The following is a 22,803-nucleotide window of genomic DNA, read 5'->3' on the forward strand; positions in this document are numbered from 1 at the left end:
TTTTATAATTCATTTAGTACATGAAAATAAGGTAAACCGTTTTATTTGGATTTTCAAATACAGCTTTTATTCACTTCATTTAATCTATAAAATATCACTAAACATCATAATACAGTAAATCAATGAATTGTGAATTAAATTTTATGATTTAACAGTCTTTACTTAACTTATTGAAGTCTTTCAATCATCATTTTACTATTTAACTACATAATGACTTAATAACAAATAATGAATCAAAACAGAAATATATTTAATTATTTTCCTAACAGAATTTTCAATTGTTCTTTTGAAATAAATTTTAAATAAAATAATTTCAATTAAAATAAATTTACAGAACATTAAACAAATAAAATTTATCTATACTAATATTATAAAGAGGTAATGTTTGTATGTATGTTAGTTTGTATGCAGCAGGTAATCTCCGAAACTACTCATCCGATTTCAAAAATTCTTTCACCAATATTTAGAATGGAACGTCAGGGTGGACATAGGCTGTATGTTATTCCGTTAAACATGGGAGATGGACAGTTCTTTACGGTAATCTTTCCCCGTAAGGCTTACCGTAAAGAACTGTCCATCTACCATGTTTAACGGAACTCTGCTTCTGTTTATACTATTTTAGATGCAATTTTTTGCGTTTTTGATTGCGTTTTAATAGAGTACGTCAACAGAATGTACACAAAGAAGGGATTTTACGATATTCCCCCCACGGGGAATAGCGACAGGATTAAGGCTTACTGTGAAGAACTTGGCTTCTATTATACTATTTTAGATGCGGGTTTTTGCGTTTTTGATTGCATTTTAATAGGGTACGTCAATAGAATGTACACTAAAAAGGAATTTTTCGATATTCCCTCCGCGGGGGAGAGCGACAGGATTAAGGATTACTGTGAAGAACTTGGCTTCTATTATACTATTTTAGATGCGGGTTTTTGCATTTTTGATTGCATTTTAATAGGGTACATCAATAGAATGTACACTAAAAAGGAATTTTTCGATATTCCCTCCGCGGGGGAGAGCGACAGGATTAAGGCTTACTGTGAAGAACTTGGCTTCTATTATACTATTTTAGATGCGGGTTTTTGCTTTTTTGATTGCGTTTTAATACGGTACATCAACAGAATGTACGCTAAGAAAAAATTTTTCGAAAAATTTTCTCCCACGGGGGAAGTGTTATATATTTATAATAGATACATTTTGAGCCACAACAAGGTCTGCTAGTAACAAATAAAACAGCTACAAATATTTTGAAATATAGTAAGACCCTGCTTAGTGTTGCCTTGATTAACGCTTATTCAGCATAACACAGTCTACTCAAAGCCTAAAAAAAAGTCAAAATTTATGCTGATTCAAATTATCGCAGCATTTCATTGATTCATATATAATACGATTATTTATAAACGCGAACCAATCAGCAAAAGGTGGCAATTTATCGTAGCACTGTACTTTCTATGTTTGTTTTGTGCAATTTTGGAAAAAATACAACATTGTGGATGCCATAGGAAATATTGACTTTGCTTGGCAAGAGCTGATAAATGTGTGAACAGAGTGTGGAAGAAGTTATGGCTGAAGGTATCCAAAAATTCTCAACAAGAAGAGCCTATCACTATATTGTTAGGCTGACCAAATTGTCAACCTAATTAATACAGCAGGACTAGGAGAAGTAAATGAACAGGATATTAAGGAGTTACTGCAGGTTTCTGGTGAGAACCTTACCAACGATGACCTTCAAGAACTGGCAGAACAAGGAATTCATGTGCAACTGGAAAATAGTGATTCTGAAAATGAAGAACCCAAAATATTTTTCTACAAATTTCCTTAATAAAAGTTTGGTAACAATAACCAAAATCATTGATCAAATTGTAGCAAATGATCCAGATTTTGAAAAAAGTACAAAAGCAAAACAAGACATTTTGGATGCAATCTTCTGCTACTGACAGTTGCTTAAGAAAAGAAAAAAAGGCAATAAATGAAACTACACTACTTTATCACAAAAAAACAAGAATTTCAGAAGAGCCAGGACTTTCATCACAAAAAATGAACTTTACATTTCTGTGTGCATCCCCACGTTAAGCGGGTTCTTACAGTATTCAGTTTTTCTTTTCATAAGTTTCTGTAACTTGTCTAATGTGATGATTTGATGATATATTTTGTAGATATGAATAAATGTGACCCATATCATAAATAATAATAAATACAGGGTGGGCAAAAGTCTATAAAAACTTTAAAAATTCATATAAAATGGAAGAATTATTAGAATAAAGTATGGTTTGCATGGGAGGTTTGTTGATGGGAAAAATTAGTTCCAAAAATCTATAATAGGTGACATTGACATACAAAAGAAATGCAAATGACAATAAATTTCATTCATTGTCATTTGTGTGTATTAGACAAGCAAGTGTTCAACATAGCTTTCATCTCAGGATATAACAATTTAGCTGAGTAACAACACATGCAACTACAGAGTACAGCATGTCTGAATGGATAGATGGATGGATGTTACTTCATAACAAATAGCGTTTTTCAATTCCAACAATGTGGAAGGACCTGATCAAAATATCTGGGACTTTAAATACCCCACAACCAGAAATCACATTAAAAGTCATTTTCATTGTCATTTGCACACCTATTCATTGTCATTTGTATGATTTTTGGAATTTTTCCTCCTGCCAACAAATACCCCATACTGATATGCTGATAATACTTACCACATAAACTGCATTTCATTCCAATAATTCTTCCGTTTTTTTTTATGAATGTTTAAACTTTCTACAAACTTTTTTCCCATCCTGTACATAAAATAATGTAATAAATCTGTATGCACTTTTATTATCAATTTAAACAATAATTAAAATAATGACATTATACATTAAATAAAACAAAACGTTTTATTTCATGTACAATGTCATTATTCCATTCAATTTCAAACATTAATTATGAATTCATAATTAAAAGGAAGATAAACAAGATAATTGTGATGTATTGAAAGTACAGTGGTACCTCAGGATATGAAATTAATCTGTTCTGAAACTGAGATCGTATCATGAAAATGTCGTAAGGTGAATCATTTTTCCCCATATGATTACATGTAAAACCAAATAATTCATTCCAACACGAAAAATACACTCAAATTAAAGCTAAGTAGTACATTAAAAAAATAACTATAGTAAGGAAAACATTGAAAAATGCATTTTGTAGTTGTAAATTTATAAATAACCATAATAGAATAATAATTGATTAAAAAAATGTAGTTTTATTTGCACTTTACCTTTGAGGATAGACGACGGTGGAGGTGTAAACTGTGGTGGCGGAAGAGAGGGAGAAGGGAAATGATATTAAAACTTAACTTACATAACATAATGTAACAATAACTTAAAAATAACCTAGAAAAGATAAAAAAAACTAGTGTTGTTTTATATATATAGATATATATTTTTTTTTAATTTTTATTCACTGCTTTTTGCTTTCTTTCTTCACTTTCACCAGCACTTTCACTGGATAGAGGTCGCTTGGTAAAATATCTATCCATAGAGGTTTGGCTTTGCCTACTTTTTAAAATGTTTCTAAAATGGCTTAGGCAAATGTCATTACTCCGAGCAGCAATACGACCAGTGTGAACCTTTTTGGGATGTTTCTTTTCAATAAAATCAGTCACTTTCTGATAATACCTCAAGATTTCCTTTATCTAGCGAGATCCTTCCATGAGAAAGCAAACACGTGGACTGAGACCAATGAACAGAAGTGAATAAAAAATGGCGCTGCGAACTAATGTAACGTCGTATGGCAAGTTTTTGTTTGTATCGTGGAGCAAAAATGTGTTTGATTTTCATGTCGTATCCTGAAAATTTCGTATGCTGGGGCGTTTGTATCTTGAGGTACCACTGTAACCAAATAGTAAGATTTATAGAAAAATTTTACATAGAAGTAGAATGTATAGTTATGAAATAAAAGGACTCAAAACAGCAAGACAATGAAGGAATACTGTGCCAACAACAACAATTAGGATAATAAAATTTATGAAATCAAAAAAAGTTTTACTGTTTTTAAAATTATCTTGTTTATGTTTATGTAATTTTCAGATATATATTATCAGATATTGTACATAAATACAAAATGGTCATCATATTTTATAAATTTCAATCTAAAATAGTGTATTAAATTAGATAATTTCTTATCCAAACTGAAAATAAATACAACTTAGAATAACAATAATCATTTATATTATTAATATATATAAATAATAGTTTTATATATTATTTAACAGCATTGTAAACAGTACATTTGGTTAAACACAAAAATGTTTCATTAGTTGTCTAATTATTTCATTAATAATTTTAAAATAATTTATGTCAAATCTAAAATGTGCTTAAACATATCCTACTTAATTAAAATAAACTAGAAAAAATTTAATATTTATTCTTATGATTAACTTTACCATCTTTCTTTTTGTTTTTAGTTAAAGTAACTTTCATTGTCTGTGGTTCTGTGCTATTTGGAGGTAACACAATTCGTCTTTTAATTCCCTAAACAAATAAAATTATATAAGTAAAACACTTTATAAATGACAATTTATTAATTTAATTTTTAATTTCCACAATTATCTGTTAATAAATAATGATTCTAATAAAGTAATTTAAAATTTTAGATATTTACAAATCTTTATTTAAAAAAAATGTATTTATGCAATCCTAAAATCAGGGATGCACAACCTTTTGTGAAGAAGGGCCAAATTAGGATTAAGTTTACTGACTGGGGGCCAGACCCCCAAGCGATTAATGCGATGGCTGAGATTGGATGCTGGCGGCAATCTTCTTGATGTCTGGTATAATGGCAATGTTGAAACAACCAGCAGATTTTCCAAATTCTCTTTGGTTAACCTGTTCCGTGTTTTGCACTTGTTTAAATTCATAAGCGAAAACGCTTGTTCGCATACATAGGTACTGCCAAACATGCTTGCACAAAATCGAGCATTGTCTTTCAGTTTTGGAAATGATGNCTGAGTTTTGAAACAATTTAAATTGTAAGTAAATTTTTATAATTTTAAAATAGATAAATTTCTGTATTAAAATTAAAATTTCTCATTAGTTTTCTGACAAAAAAAAATGACACACATTAAAAACAAGAAATATAAAATTCAAATAATACAATATAAAAAAAACTAATAATTTAAGATGAAAATATCTATAGAAATATAAGAACTGATATCATTTGTAGCTTATTTCATGCTTTTAAACTAATTTATTTTAACTCGAAACTTCTCATCCCATGTAATTATTTGAATTAAAATTATAAAATTATAAATATAATTCAATATATAATTTAAATTTTATTAAAATTTAAATTATTAAATTACTTATTTATTTATTCACAACTGAAAAAACAGCATTGCAAAGTTGATTTGAATTTTATTACTACTTAAGAGTATATTCTGTAAAACAATACTTCTCAGGTTTGTTAAGTTGAAGATCACTTTAATGTGCTGGAAAATCATCATACCAGTAATTTATAATTTGTAACTTTAGTAGTATTATTAATTAGTTAAGAAAAATCATTCTAAAAAACTCTAAAACAATTAATTATATTTTAATTTTATTTATAAACTTATCAAATATTGCAAATCATCAATTTTATGTGTTGCAGGTTTAGAACAGAAACATTTAAATAAGTAATTATATTTAATTATTATATAATAAAAGCAAATAAAAAATTAAAAGTTTTAAAATTATCTTTTATTTTCAAAGATAAATTTAGTAAATTAAGAAAAACAAAAAAATTTAAACTAAAATATTAGTAAATTTTCAAATTCTCATAATAGAAAGTAAATATTTAAAAAATAAATAAATAAATAACAAAAAACGTCTTAAAATTTAATTTAGATTTTAGAATATGGCTTTTTCAATGTTTATGGATTTAATTTCATTTTATTATTTAGAACATTGTTAATATTTAAACAGTTTTATTTGATTTACCAAAGCTTCATCTCCCAAGTGAAAAAAACAAATTACATTAACAGAAAGTGCAAGAAAAAATGTTTATTCACTAAACAATCTACAATATAACTTCTGTAATGTGATTAATAATACATTATATTCTTTCATTATTTTGTTTGGATCCACACTTTCTTTATTCCAACATAGAAAAGTAAAACTTACTTTAATCTTCCTTCTGCTGGTCCAGCTTTCAAAACGTCAGAAATAGCTATTGATGGATCTCCATTTGCAAAATGAGGATTATCTCTACCTCCGCTAACAGCTATACCAAAACCATAACCAGGAACCTTATAAAAAAAAATTAAAATTATCATCACTATATTTTATAAACTTAATAAAATTGAAAAAAAGTCATAAAAATTACTCTAGTTAAGGTGATATTGTGTAATTCCCAGGTTTCTCTCTCACTTCCCTGTAAAATATAACACTCTTCAGTAATGTTATGAATATAATAATCTTAAAAAATACTAAAAAATTATTTTGGTGTAGAGCATAAAATATTAAAAGTTTTCCATTTTTATGTATTCTGCACTTAAAACAATGTTATTCTAGAAATAATATAAAGAAAAAATTCTATATAAAAAAAATAATTACAGGTAACCTTTCATATATGTGATTGATTGATACCTCACGTATACCGCATATATCAAAGTTCACAATCAATGGGATATAAATTAATTCAATGAATTAAGTCATTAAGAAGTCATCTAAAATCATAACTTTTGACATTTATATTTGTTTGGTCAGAGTAAAAAATAAAAAATGAAGAAATCAAATTTAAAAAATTTTCTTAAAGAATTGTTAATTAATTAAAGATTTTAGATAATATAAAATATAGTTTGACACAAAAATCAAAACAAATTGCGGAAAATAACATTAATGATTGATTATAAATTAAGTGGTTAGTCTAAAGTTTCTAAACTCTTTAAAGATTTAATATGTGTCTCTTTAATCTGAATTAGTAAAAATGGTAGACTTTCTCTCAGCTATTAGGTTAAGTACTCCTATATTGCAAATCACAAATACATGTTGGGCTCAGGGGCTCATATAGGCCCGAAATGCATTTGTGATTTGCAATAAAGGAGTACCTAACCTAATATCTGAGACAAAGTCTACCATTTTTACTAATTAGGATTAAAGAGACATATACCAAATCTTTAAAGATTGATGAAGAGTTTAGACCAGTGTTTCCCAACCTTTTTTGTGCTAGGTCCCACCTAAGCCTTTCTAAAATTCTTATGCCCCCCTAACATATACAGCGGCTATACGGTTAACTTAAACTCTGGACGAGTCCATTTTCGAATTGCCCTCTTAACAATCCAATGCCCCCCTGTGGGACATGGGCCCCACGTTGGGAAACACTGGTTTAGACTAACCACTAAAGAAAGCAAAAAACATGAAGTAAAAATTTTAAAAATCAAACAAAATATTTATCAAGTGTCGCCTATACAGTTGCTGCTTTCATTTTTTTCCTGGTAAAGTTTTTCGCAAAAGCTGACGAATTAAAACAGAAATGTTTGTAGAAATGAGAAAATTATGAATTAAACTATCCAAATAAGAGTACTGCACTAGAAAAATTAAAAGTTTATCTTTCTGGTGGAGATAAGTGATCGATTTATCAATAGTATTGCTAGCTCTGAGCTTTGCCGAGTTTAGAAACGTTAAACTTCCTTCAGCATTAACCGAAACCGTACTGTCCGACCGCATATGTTGAGGGTTACGTATATTCTATTATATATATAAATGTAGGGCCTACTTACTCTTTATCTCATTGATTCGGACTGACTTTTAAATTAACCAAATATGTTTAGCTAATTATTTATACGTAGATAAATTATCAAAAAGATAAAAAATTAGCACTCATGTAAGAAAAAAACTTTCTTCGATAAAAGATAAACAAAAATTTAAAAGCACATAATTTTAATATTTACAAGCATTTATTTATTGTGACATCGCCGGGTTGCAATTTTTAATCATATTTTTAAAAATTTCATTTAAAATATATGCTCTCCACCTCAATTTAGTAGTGTCTTGCCCCTGTAAATCATACTTTTCCGTTAGCAATGGAGTCGTGCCGGTCATCTATTAACTGCTTCCAGGGGAAAAGTTTTGAAATTAAATAATGTGACTTCACGTTTGCATCGGAAGTTCATATATAGTTAATCGGGGCTTCCTGCCTCCAAGGTTTCCATATCCGATCTCGTTTTCAATCTATCTAACTCCGTTCTCGAGATTAAGGAAAGACAGATGGACAATGAGAATTTATAGATCTACAATTTTTTTCAAATTGCAGCCCAATAATAATTATATTAAAGCCGAAGAATAAAGACGAGTTGTCGAAATATAAATATCTGTATTTAAATTTTATTTAAACCAAATAAAGAAGTGTAATTTAAACTATGTTGTCTAGCTAACGAATTTGAAGACGGGGTAAGTTGTACGAGAATTCAAGTGAACTCGGATTACTAACATTTTATACAAGGAAACGGTCATCTAGGGAAATAAACTGAACGTTCTCATCACAGTAAACTGCCTTATATTCAATATTTTCCTTAACCGATATAACTCTCTTGCAGAAGCTATCACATATAATGGAGCACTTTATTGCTCAAGTTTCGCATTACAGTGATATATAGAGCGAATTTTATAAAACTATTTAAGAACATTCATTTCCTAATCGTAACAAAATCATCTGCAATAATAATATATTGAAAAATTGTATTGCTAAATTTTAAAATAATTTCATATTTACAATATGAAAATATTGATAAATCAATACTTTAATTAATGAACATATTCTCTTTCTTAGGAATAGAAGTATAAATTTTTATACAAGTCTGTTATTTTTAAAGCCATTTAATAAAATATAATCTATGCAATTAAAACCTAAAAGTTTAATATTTAATAAATTTAATTTTAAAAATTAGTTTAAAGATGTAAATTTAAATAATATGAACTAACTTAAAAGTAAGAAATACAAAATTCGAAATATAATAATGTAAAATTGCAAAAATAAATTTAAATATTCTAACGTTTAAATAATTCCGAATAATATTTAATATCAGAAATAATATATATTTTATATTTAAATTAAATATTTATTAATATTTCTTTAAGTAAAGAAGAGAAACTGTTGAAATTGTCTTATGTAGACAAGATAATTTCCTATTATCGAAGAAATAAGGCAATCGAAATTAACACGATACAAGTAGTTAATTCGATTTTTATATGAAGCCTACAGAAATAAACAAGAATAATTGCACTATAATATATATATATATATACAGTATAGTATAATAATTAGACAAGAAATAGTATAAATAACTAAACATTAATTATTATTATTATTGATATGTTAATTGATGTATTTTTACATTATATTAGATTTTATGCTTTTTCTTTTTGTCGTAAAAAAATATAATTAATTATATTTAACTGAAAATATTTATATTTTTAATTCTTTGATTACAAATTTATGTTAGCTTTTATGAATTATTCTTGTTTTCAATCCTTTGAAATAATCATGATTATATTTTGGAATTTCATATAAGATATTAATCTTATTTAGTGTTTATATCCTACAAATTAATTGATTTTAAACACGTTATGTGTGTAAAATAAATTTTCTAGCAATTTTATAATGGCTTATTGAAATTGTGAAATACAAAAATTATTTTTTTTAATTAATCACTTTTTATCGCGCAGAAATAAATTTTACCAGCATGTTGTAGTTTTTCCCTAAAGTTAAAACAGTAGAAAAATGGATATTTTAAGAGAAACAATTTTTCAAGGAGTAAGTGAAAAAATTTAAAAAAGAAAATATCGAAGAAACTATTATTATTTTTTTATTGTAAAAGAGTTTATATCTTACGAACATAAAAATAATACATTTATAAGATTTTATTCTTGACTCATAGAAAAATATATGAAATTTTTTTATCATCATACTATATAAACACCTACTATATAAACAATTCAACATTTTCGAAAATATTTAAAACTATATATAGAAACTCCATTAACCAGTGTTCCATCAACAGGAGATCCAATTAATAGGATCGTGTATTCAAATATGATTTTGAAAAATTGTACTTACAAACTACATACAAATTAATCTTAAATAATATAATAGTACGGAATAAAAATTATTTGATTTAGTTAACAACTGCTACTTTACACCTGGTTAACTAATATCAGACAAAAATAAACAATGCAAAAACCTAACGAACCAGCGAGAAAATTATACACAAAGTGCGAACGTTTTCGCCCGTTTAGAAAACGTTCGCACTTTGTGTATAATTTTCTCGCTGATTCGTTAGGTTTTTGCATTGTTTATTTTTGTCTCATTTGATTGTTTCATAAAAAGAGAATACGTACGTTTGTCTATACAATTTCAGTTTTGCTTTGATACACAAAGAATTAAGCGGAAATATATTGTAAACATATCATCCTTAGAGCAAATGTGTATAATTAATCGCGCATTGGATAACGATAAGAATCTTTTGAAAGTTTTTTTTTCTCTGTTGAATTTATATTGTCAAATAGAAAAAATTCAGTGCCGTAAATGAGAATTCTATTAACCGTGGTTCTTGATTATCTGAGTAAATCTCTCCCTATCATTATCATGGTTAATGCCGTTTACATTGTATATGAAAATAATCTATAGCAAAATATTTAGAATATAAGATTTAATTCTAATGTGAAAATTTCGTTAAACAAAACAGTTTTATTTTTTAATGACATTTGTTTCAGTTTAAATTTGAAGAAAACTCGAATAAGCAAACATTATGCATTAAATACTTCCAGAAGCAACTCTAGCTTAATTTGCTGTCCTAGGTACCACATAAATCACCGTCCCTAAATTTTAACATAACGTAACTTTAAACCAATCTGACATTTAAATAAGAAAAAAAATGTACAGATCTTCCTAATATTACATTATATTTTTTTATTTTATAAAAAAAGTTATTTTAAAGTACTGTTATGTCCGTAAGATGCCTAACGAATGGACTGACACTAAATATCGCATCAGTAAAGCAAATTTTTATTCACGCAGAATTAAATTATCTTAAACCAGATTTTAATTAATAAAACAATTTTCATCAAAATTTTTTTTTTGTAATTCTAAAGTGCCAAACATTTCAGCAGAAAGGACAAGCATATAATTAAAGCTACACGTCACAGACATTTCTAATTGATAAAGTCAACTGTCATATCCTCTTGAGAGCTCTGTTATCCGCAACCATGATTATCTCTCTATCAATTCTTTTATCTCCGATTAATGAACTGAAACAATACTAATCATTTAATCAATTGCTACGTTTATTAACTTCAATATATTGTATTTAAAAATTTTGATTAGAAAACATTTGATTTAATTTATACATGAAAAAGAAAAAATAAAATAAAATAAACTCGTAAAACTTTGTTAACAAAATATTTTACGAAGAACAATTCGGATTAGTTGTAAAACAAGTATTTTTATAGAATTCGTATTTATATCACTGTCAACTTACCACTTGAGGAAGCTTCATATTGTTTTAACTCATGTGCGCGCTAAAACTACACAGAGAACTGACTCTCGTACACGTGTCAAGCTCGATAGACCATTCTCTCCACCAATCACAGAACGTATCATATACAGTCGTATTACATCGACCAATGGCAGCGATTTTTTAAAATATTTTTAAAAATTTTTAAACCGAAACAAAAACGGAAAACAATCCATTTCGTCATCTTTCTAACTTAGAGTGATTTAATTGCAATGAATATTCCATATTTATTACTTTCTATAGTAATTTAATAAATTTATATGAATAAAAAATAAATACATTTTAAAAAAGCATTAGAATGTTTTTGTTACAGATCTGTTAATTCGTCTTTAATTATATCAATAAATAATCATCGTGAATTAAAATATGTTGTCGATTTACTGCAAGTTTGACTTGCTCGAGGGAAAAGCCGTCATTACAGGGGAAGGATACTGTGTATTTGACGTTAAATAAAGGTTAAGTTAGAAAAAGTATCGATCAATAATTTATGCACATCCAAGTGCGAATAGTTTTACATGTTATTCATTGTAATCTCATCAATATATTGTATGAATATAATATACGCAAATTTTATAATAAATATTAATATTTTTCTTTTATGATCTATAAATAATGAATGGAAAAATTTCATAAATTAAAAATAAAAGCTATATCAAATTGTGTGTTCTATTTAGAAGAAGAAGAAAAATACTCAAAATCGATTATTTGAGAGTTAATGTATTTTAAAATCTATTTTAAACAATTAACTGTATTTAATTATCTGACTTGAAAAATGAAATTTCCGTGAATTGTTCTTATACAAATGTTAAAAAACGAAATTTATATAATCCCATATAAAAAATTTGGATTGGATTGGATTGACGAAATAAAGCGACATATAAACGACCTGCCAAAGGATGCCTCCCGGGAGGACTTCTATGGAAAATTGGCCCCTATTTAGGTGTTCGACACAAGAAGAAAGCCCGGAAACCATCCACGCTGCACATCCGTAGAAGTGCAAACCTATAACCCGCTACTAGTGTTAGTCACTAAACACAGTTATACCAGTGTTTAGTAGCTAACACCACAAAACACTGGTATAACGGCCATTGTAAATAATTTGCTCTAATACTTTAATTATATTCAACATTACAAGTATATGAAGAGTGGTAAACATATAAAATTTATCATGTTTGATTTAAACATTTGTTTAGAGGATGATGCCATATTAGCCTTGAAATATGGTGCTGATGCCATTATGATCTCTAACCATGGTGGAAGACAATTAGACAGTGTCCCTGCAACAGTAAAAAATTTTTCTTTAAATATTTATCTTGTATATTTTACTATCCAACAATCGAAAATCAAAAATTTAAGTTAAATGCAATGATAACTCTAAATACAGTCATAATATTAGCTGTCAATTACTCTGTCTACATAGATATACAAAATTAATATATATCAAAGAAAAACTTTCTAAAGTTTAGAGTTTTTCCTAGAGTTAAGAAAAATGGCTTATCATTATTAAGAAATTCTTTTTTAAAAATCATCTTTATAAGTTGTTAATAAACATTGTTATTGTTTACTATAGATGATGATAAAGTTATATCTTATAAGTGAGTGATTGCATACGATTAGCTGCTGTGTTTTCTTTCAAAATTGCTACTCATCTGAATAGAGAAAAGATTTACTATGACAGTTTCTTGTTACTCTCCAAGTTTCACAAGAGCTCAAATCAGGATCAATAGAAAAACTCTAGGCTATCTCTTAGTTATGGTTCCTCCCTCTCATTGCTTAGAAGTATTAGATTGGATTTTACAGGGATTACTATACATATAGTAAAAAAAATTTATATATATATAATATATAATATTGGTTATNAATCATATCAATAAATAATTATTGTGAATTGGAACGATTTTTGGGCTATAACTCTATATTAATAACAAAAATTGAAGCATACATCAAACAACAAAAATTTCAATTTAATATTTTGTTTTCGATTGTAGCATTACCATAAACATATAAAACCTTTGCATGATCACAGTTTATTATCGATGATGACAGGATAGTTGTCAATATACTGCTCCACGCGGTGCTATTATGATGCTCAGATCTCTTGTTGTTGTGTTCTCGTAATAAACCTTTGCGATAAAATAAATTCGGGTAGAGAGAGAAAGAGACGGGATGTTTCAGTCACTACGGAGCTATTTTATTATGTCTTTGGTCTGCAGTATCCTCCTTTAATAAAAGATTTGGAAATGAATATCATCAAACTCTATCCCTATTATCTAAGGTATCGCTTCTATCCTTAGATTGATTTTGGAAACAGTTTCTTTCCTTTTAATGTAATTACTTTCCCACGTTCAGACATTTCTTAAAATTCGTCACATCTATATATTTAACAGTTAAATTCAACAATTTAATTCATAGTTTTCTGGAACTTAAGGAAATGTATACATTTTCCGTAAGTTCCAGAAAACGCTGAATTAAATTAAATTAATTATAGTCATTCAAAATGTGTTTTTATATTAGCCATGAAACTCATAATATATTTTAATAACAAAAAGATGTCAACATTTTGACAGATGTAAACATCTCGCAGTATCCTGAATGAGATTTGATTAATTTCGAGATAATTTCTGAAACTTTCTGCAACTAACAATGTAAGAAAATGGTTTTTAGTATTAAGGCTTCGTTTTATCCGTGCGATGAATTTTATCGATTTTTTGAAGGATCTAACGGGAAGTATTTTTGTTTTTCATTTATATTAAAAACAATGTCAAGATTTAGCTAATATACGAGTTTTGTATCATGTTCTATCGCATTCGTATTTTTCATAATTAGTACCTAACCTAATATCTGAGACAAAGTCTACCATTTTTACTAATTAGGATTAAAGAGACATATACCAAATCTTTAAAGATTGATGAAGAGTTTAGACCAGTGTTTCCCAACCTTTTTTGTGCTAGGTCCCACCTAAGCCTTTCTAAAATTCTTATGCCCCCCTAACATATACAGCGGCTATACGGTTAACTTAAACTCTGGACGAGTCCATTTTCGAATTGCCCTCTTAACAATCCAATGCCCCCCTGTGGGACATGGGCCCCACGTTGGGAAACACTGGTTTAGACTAACCACTAAAGAAGGCAAAAAACATGAAGTAAAAATTTTAAAAATCAAACAAAATATTTATCAAGTGTCGCCTATACAGTTGCTGCTTTCATTTTTTTCCTGGTAAAGTTTTTCGCAAAAGCTGACGAATTAAAACAGAAATGTTTGTAGAAATGAGAAAATTATGAATTAAACTATCCAAATAAGAGTACTGCACTAGAAAAATTAAAAGTTTATCTTTCTGGTGGAGATAAGTGATCGATTTATCAATAGTATTGCTAGCTCTGAGCTTTGCCGAGTTTAGAAACGTTAAACTTCCTTCAGCATTAACCGAAACCGTACTGTCCGACCGCATATGTTGAGGGTTACGTATATTCTATTATATATATAAATGTAGGGNTTTAAAGGAGAAAATTAATTAATTATAAAATTATAACTGATTTAATTAACTGACAAATGTAAGCATTACATTATGTCTGTGTTATATTTATAATATATATAGAAAAGGAAGCTAAAGAAATGAAAGTTTTTGAATTTTCAATATGTAGGAAATAATGGATAAATATAAATCATATATTTACCATAACATATGCAGGTCTGGCAGACTTCATATTTTAATTCGATTTAAATCAATATCCTCCAAAACAGTTTACTCAAAACTGAACAGTTGATTTTTAAATAAATTTCAAAACAATAAAAAATATTATTATTTTAAAATAGATTTGTATGATAGAATTTAACTAAAATTATAACACCCAAGCTGCATTTCGCTCCAGTTTGGATAATTTAGTTTTAGTAAAATAAGTTATATCTTATGTGATTTTTAGTGCCTAAATATCCTAGCCTTAATTATTACTTTTCTTTGCATTTACTTTAGATAATGATATTTATAGAAAGAAAATTATAAAGGTGAACTTTGATCCAAATTGACTTTGAATCAAATTCTGAAATTTCTTATACATGAAAGTAAAGGATAAAATAAAAATCAAGAATATTAATTAAGCTTTTTTGGTATTTATAAAATTTGTATTAAATAATAGTTTTTCTTTTATTTCTGATCCATTATACTCTGTAAAATGTGTATTCTAAAACGAGTAATTTCACATACTTTCAATTTCCTGTGCACAGGAAATTCAAGAAAACAGTTACAACTGTACTTTATTGATATAAAACATTACTTAAAAGAACTGCAAGGTTGAACCTTTTAGAAGATTAAATGGAAAGATGTGTCACAAATCAGATAAGAATACCACTACCAACTGCTAACGGAAAAGAAAAAGAAGAATCACTGATTCAAAGATTAGATTACTTTTTAATACATATAAACTCTCTCATAAATCTATTACACGTGTAATTTTTTGTATTATTATACCTACGTGTATGTGCTTATGAATGTAGATACATATGTTAAATTAAGTTTTACAATTGATTTATTTCAGTAATATTTTATTTAACATTAAAAAAAATGATTGTAACCTCACTAACATAATATGTTAACCACCACACAAATATAATTTAAAAATTTTAAGCTGAAAATAATAATTAAATCACATGAGGAATAGTCTCTTATATTTGAGATTTGTTAAGTTTTATAATTGTCTTTCATATTAATCATTTTACTACTTGTACATGTATTTTTTTTTTAATTACATTTCAGATAGAAAAATTATTTTTATTATTCTAAAATTCATTTAGGGCCTTCTGACAATATGGATTTTCATCATCATCCGAAAACAAATAAATAATTATTTACAATGATCAATTATTATTAACTTTTTATATAAAATTTTTAATTATTTTTCTGATTTAATTACAAGTATTATAGAACAACTACAGTTTTAATTTTACGAAAGTTTTCGAATTAAATCGATTGTATTCTTGTAAAATAATTTTGTTATATTTTTATATCAGTTCAAAGTCAAGTTTATAAGTTATTCATTGATGTACTTTTATGGATTTAAAGATAAAAACTAACTCATAAGGAAACAAAGTTAATTTGTCAATATTTGTAAGCTTTTTTCTCGATATAAAAGCCGTAGCGTAACTGAAACCGATATTTGGGAGGAGGAATTTTAACGTGCAAACCTAATTCACCCCTATACTATTGTGGATATACCCACTAGCACTGTGGATTAAAATTAACTCTTAGGTATTGTAAATACGTCTGTATAAGTGCATTTGTCACATTCAAATGTTTTCCTTAATTAATTTATTTACAAAGGTAAGGGAGCCTGGGTCCCCGGGACCCCTCCCTGGGTACGCTACAATATAAAAGTAATATATCTTAAGATATCCATGCGGGTTAAAAAAAAGTGTTTTCGAAAATTAATTTAAATCTCATATGAGAATAATTTGAACAGTATAATAAAATTATAATTCTCAACAGCTAAAATCAATTTAAGATGTTGTTATTTAATATTTTTTGGAGAAAAAAAAATAAAGTTCTAGTCTTTGAGTTGCTGATGAGAAATCTCATTGGGTTACGAAATAATTAATGCTTTAATTACAAACAATCACTCTTAAAACTCATTAAAAAAGTCGTATCCATGTCAGAGAATTTCATTCAATATTATTTGTATTCAAACAAAATTCAGTATCATAATCATAATAAAATAGATAAAACGGAATAATTCTTATGCCAATTCATAAAATTAATCATGATAGAGATTTATACATTTATACACTATAGGAGAAACACATTAGAAATAATAGAACTACATTGGAAATAATAATTGATCAATAGAGATTCAATCTCCATTTACCATTACTAAATTTCAATCGAAATTATTATGTTTAGTTTAGTTGGAAAAAAATAAATAATAAATTTTTCATTCAGATTAGAGATTTGCTTTTTGTCTTTATTATATTAGTCTACTATAATTGAATATGTGAGCGCTAAGTTTTGGCTCTATGGAGGACTTAACACACACTAGGCTTATGTGATTTCTCCGGCTGCATCAATAGTGTGTGATAAGTCCTCCATAGAACAAAAACAGCACTCACATATTCAATTATAATACATTTTTCATCTAGAAAAAATGTTTAAAGTGTTTAAAAATTATCACAAATTTCTAAAATAAAAGAGGGATAATGGTATAACTTGAAATAACAGGTTATACACGTATTTCTTTCCAATGAACAAGTAAATGCTAACAAAATAATATTTTATTCAAAAGAATTAAAATATTAATTTTATAAATAATATGTAAAAATTTGCATTAATTATTAAATTATAAATTTTGCAATTTTTCAAGATATTNATTCAAAAGAATTAAAATATTAATTTTATAAATAATATGTAAAAATTTGCATTAATTATTAAATACATGAAATATATATATATATATATTGATGTCTACTGAAATATCAAGAATAAAATTACAGTAATTGTTTCTTGGATAGAACTTTGCAAAATCAAAAACGATTGAAAAGCACAGATTATTCTCTACAAGAAAAATTTAAATAAAAGACAGATGTAATCTAAATCGAGCTTACGTATAAACTGAACAAGTGTACAGTATATTAAGGTAGTAAAAAAATTTAAAAAATAATGCAAAAACAAACAGATTATCGTTTTTTCGGTTCAATAAACGTTTATTATGCTAATTTATTTCATCAACTTTTAATTCTCATATATGTATCTGTGTGTTTGTGTGGTTTTTTTTAAATAAAATAATTATAGTACAATTGTACAATTCTGCGAAAATAAGGAAAAATATTTTCAATTTTTATAAGAATTTGATAATTCTGACAAAGGTCAGTCTAATAGAAAAATAAGCATTATTAAATAAAATATTTAAATAACAATTTAATTTTATCTCAAAATAATCATATTTTATGCATTTAACTAATAATTTCTAAAAGAAGATTTAATTTATGAAATGGGTCATAATTCAAAAACATAATTATATACCGGTATGAAAATTCTTATTAATAATAAATAAAAGTTTTAATTTTTAATTAAAACAATACTTTGTATTCATATCGAATGCTAAACATTCTCCATGTTTATTTATTATAATTATAATAACGTTTAGGAAAAAACTTAATGTTGATCATTAATTTTTTCTTTTAAATAAAAACATAATGTTTATATTACAAAATATAAATATCAAGTCTCAATATATGAAATACACAATGATAATGTTGTAAATATAGCAAAACATGTACAAAATTCCGAATATAAAATGCTATTAAAAAATATATTTTCAGATATGATTTTCTGAAATTATTTTAAACTTATATAATTAGTTTTTTATTAAAACATTTCATTTTTTGTGAAACATATTGATAATATTCTTAAATTATATATAAGCATATTTATAATATTAATGTAATTAAAATGATTAAAATCATTCATTCATAACAGTAATTATTAGGATATAACTACATGTAGTAACTGCACTAATAATTATCATCTTGTATAAATGATACAAGATAATTAGCTTTAAAAGATAAAGACGTCATTATTCTGTGTTGAGTCAATTAAATTCATACGTTCCATTCATGTTTAGCAATATTTCAATTTTATTAAAAACACTAGCAGAAATATATTAAATATAAATTTAAAATTTCGAGAATAATTTTATATGATCAATTTGAATGGGCATTCGGAAGTAATTTATATTTTTGGTATATATAATTTATGATAGTGATGAGCAACCTTTTCTAGATGAGGACCGCAAGTGAACTTCGTAGATTTCTGGTTGGCCGCATACATTTCTTTTACGGAATTGCAAGCTTTATAATTAAGTCTGCTGAGTACCAACATACTCCTAATTGACAGTAAACTGGGCACTAAAATAATATACATTAATGATAGGCAAACTAGTAACATATAGTTTATTCTTCGTCACGAATATCAGCCTAATTAGGATTACATAATGGCACGAGGCAGAAACTGGAAAATTACGTTACCAAATTCCTGAGGCTGCATATTAGGATCTCGCGGGCCGCGGGTTGCTCAGGACTGGTTTAAGAGATTCTATTTCATTTTATAATTACATCTAGAATACATTTCGAACGGAAATGTATTCTTAATGTATAATTGTTATAGAATCTATTTCTAAACTACAAAATTTAAATACCAGTATACATAAGTGTATATATCTGTATACAGTGAAATGTATGTATGCCTGTGTACATATGTATGTGTACATTTCAGTCTTGTTGAAATTTACAATGCTGACAATTATTTATTACAAACTGAATAGTTTTACTTTTATATTCATGCGTATTATTTTAAAAATTATCATAAAAGTGATAATATAGCCTAAAACTTAGCATCACCTTTATAATCATCGTGTAATTAATTATTGAATATAATTTTATCGTACCTTTGCAAATTATAACTAATGTGAGAAAATAATTTGTTCTAATTTATATAAATAGATTCCAGATAATATTTCTTGAAAAGAAGAAATTTAAAAATTGTTTGTAATTAAATTTTAATTTCCTGCTTTTCTACTATTTTCGGTTTTTATTTTTCATAGAAAAATAAAAACCGAACATTACAAGAAAGATAAAAATCTTAATAAATGACACTTAAACTTAATGAAAATATCGATTGAGTTTTATTCCTATAATTCTTATAATTTACGAAGTATTGTAAAATATTTATAAGAAAAACTATTTAAAATTTATATATTTTTTAACATAGAGGTCATAAAACATTCAAATTGACAACAACGTTTATTTAATTCCAGCATCAGGGAGAGCAAATTTGGAGAAGTTGCTTTCTAACAGAAGAAAGTAGTTTAGACTTTGAAGAAACTTCTGAATAATTTCTTATAAGAAATATACTAAAACGTTATTTCAGTTGATAGCCAATAGAATCTTCACTGACCGGAATTAACTAGACGTTACATCCGTTACTTTTCTCACGGATGACAGCGATTCTTGGCAGCTTCTGTAAAATCTGACCCACATTAGTGACCATCCATCAGTCGCTATCACTAAAGCTCCCTTGTCCTCCAAGGCCCCATTTATCTTGTCTATCTCGCTAGTTCTGCCTTTGTGGTTGTACAAGGACTCTTCACAATTCGGCCGCGGGAACAGTAAAAAAAATATATATATATATAAACTTAAATTTCTGATAATGTTGTACGTATACGTTACATAAAAAATTGCATATCTACTTCCGCTTCAGGTGTAGTTTATTGGGACCGCGTCTCGCCAGAAGGCAAACGGATGGGGCTTAGGAAGATGAACTACACTGACGCTATTCGTTTTGAGTGTAAAGTATATATGATCGGTAAGTTGCAAAAAACTTCCTTTATCCATCAATCATGCTTATTGTCTTTATATTTTTATTTTAAAAGGCGAAGAGAGAATTTTAAAAATGGATCACTTCATCTAGGCAATTTACTTATCTTCTTCACATGTACTGTACGGTACAGTACAGTACCTTTTCCTATGCTTTATATAAACATTATGTTCGCTTTTTAAAGTATCGTTTTTAATAGCAAATAATTAGGCAATTAAAGAAGAAAGTAATCTAATCTGTAAAGAACATCAACCTTATTAATGAAAGAAAATGGTAACAAATTAATTCTCGCCTATTTATCTTTAATAGTTAATTAAATAATTAAAACAGATATAAATTAATCTGAAAACAAATAAAAGTACAAAACTTTTTTAGTATTAAAAAATATCTTTTTCTATCCAGTAGACAATCATCTGTTGTCAGAAATGCCAATTAAAAGAAAGGAATCACGGTAAATCTGATGTAATTAGATACTTCCGTAATTTGTCCTTTTTTTCTTTTCTTTTTTCTTTTTTGTTTCATTGAGAAGACATTAAACACAAGTGCAAAAGCATCTCACCTGCAAATACGATATCATGTTGCAGAAGTTTCAAGCTCTTCATGAGTATAAGATGATGCTAAACTTCTCTTCTCAATGTTAGGCAAAGACTGGAATGTACAGTTTCCCTCCCCCAACACCGGGTGGTGGTGTGCTTAAGAACAAACGACAGGTTTGGGAGGCTCTAGAAGTAGTGATTGTGCAGACGCCCTAACAGGTTTAATATTTAAAAAGAGCATTATGAAATTAGTCATTCGCAATCTTGTAATACCCCAGTTTAAAAATCCTCAAAGAGTGTGGTTTCGGATAGATTAATAAAGTCTGCATGTACAGTACAACATATGCATTAGAACACCTTACCTGTGTGAGATATTGCTGGCATGACAAAATCCACAAAGCCACTTGTTCCATTTTATTTTGATGAGTGCCATGTCGGCAATTTTTTCGATTAAAAGAACGCAAATCACGAAATTTCCCCACTGTGACTGAATTAACAACCAGCTAAGTAATAGACTCAGTACAGTAGAATGTGAAATTCTATCCAAGGGGAGTTGTGGTACGAGTCAAAGTTCAAAAGTGTGTTGTGATAGAAATGTTCAAATCAAATTCTTCTAATAATTACTAACACTATAAATGTTAATGAATAAATGAATAGCATTAAAATAAATAAAATATTTATAATGAAATTATAAATAAGTACAAAATAAAACATTTTGAAGTCAACAAACTTATTCTATCCTTTTGTTTATTTTTTTAATGAAATGATAATCTTAGATAATTTGATTATATAGCGTCAAACAGAGTTAATTTTTCCTATAAATAAATGCTTTTGATTTTTGAAACGATGAATTTTATTTCAGGTTAATTTAGAAGAATATTTGAATATTTTAGATTATTCTTCTTAGCATACAAATGTTAAGATACAAATAAAATTAAATACAAAATATTTTTTTATTCCAAAAATTTTAAACAAAAAATCAAATTTAGTATTTTGAAATATTTATAAATTAATTACTTTATTAAAATATAAAAATAAACAATAAAAATTTATATTTTTTAAGGTTTTTCTTTGCTATATGCTTCCAAAAAATGCCATGTTACTATATGAAATTCATGAAAGTAATGTCTAAAATATTTTTAAAATTTTAATTAAATTATATAATAATTATTTAGAATCTTTAAAACACTTTAAATTTTTTTAAAAGAGCATAAATAATTCATTAGTAAAAATTATGTAATTCTATACAGATCAGCTATTGAAATTTCTCTCTGTCTATTTAAGAACCTATTTCAAACATAACATTATTTTATTGCTTAATGATTTCTAATTGTAATGTTATATTTAATTTATTATTTATATAAATT

General features: G+C 26.8%; 1 protein-coding gene across 1 annotated transcript in view; it reads right to left on the reverse strand.

Moving 5' to 3' along the window:
* Positions 1-21,986, reverse strand: part of LOC111633761 (tight junction protein ZO-1-like) — a 108,597-nt gene extending 86,611 nt beyond the window's left edge. The window contains exons 1-5 of the mRNA XM_023378381.1: positions 21,799-21,986; positions 6,355-6,402; positions 6,153-6,277; positions 6,041-6,062; positions 4,436-4,523 (exon numbers count right to left, since the gene is read on the reverse strand). Coding sequence (XP_023234149.1) covers positions 4,436-4,523; positions 6,041-6,062; positions 6,153-6,277; positions 6,355-6,402; positions 21,799-21,849 — 334 coding nt within the window. The 5' untranslated portion in view covers positions 21,850-21,986. The remainder of the gene's footprint in view (positions 1-4,435; positions 4,524-6,040; positions 6,063-6,152; positions 6,278-6,354; positions 6,403-21,798) is intronic.
* Positions 21,987-22,803: the final 817 nt, after the last annotated feature.

The sequence above is a fragment of the Centruroides sculpturatus genome, unplaced genomic scaffold (assembly GCF_000671375.1).
Source record: "Centruroides sculpturatus isolate CEXI.00-Female unplaced genomic scaffold, Cexi_2.0 scaffold873, whole genome shotgun sequence".
Lineage (NCBI taxonomy): Eukaryota > Metazoa > Arthropoda > Arachnida > Scorpiones > Buthidae > Centruroides > Centruroides sculpturatus.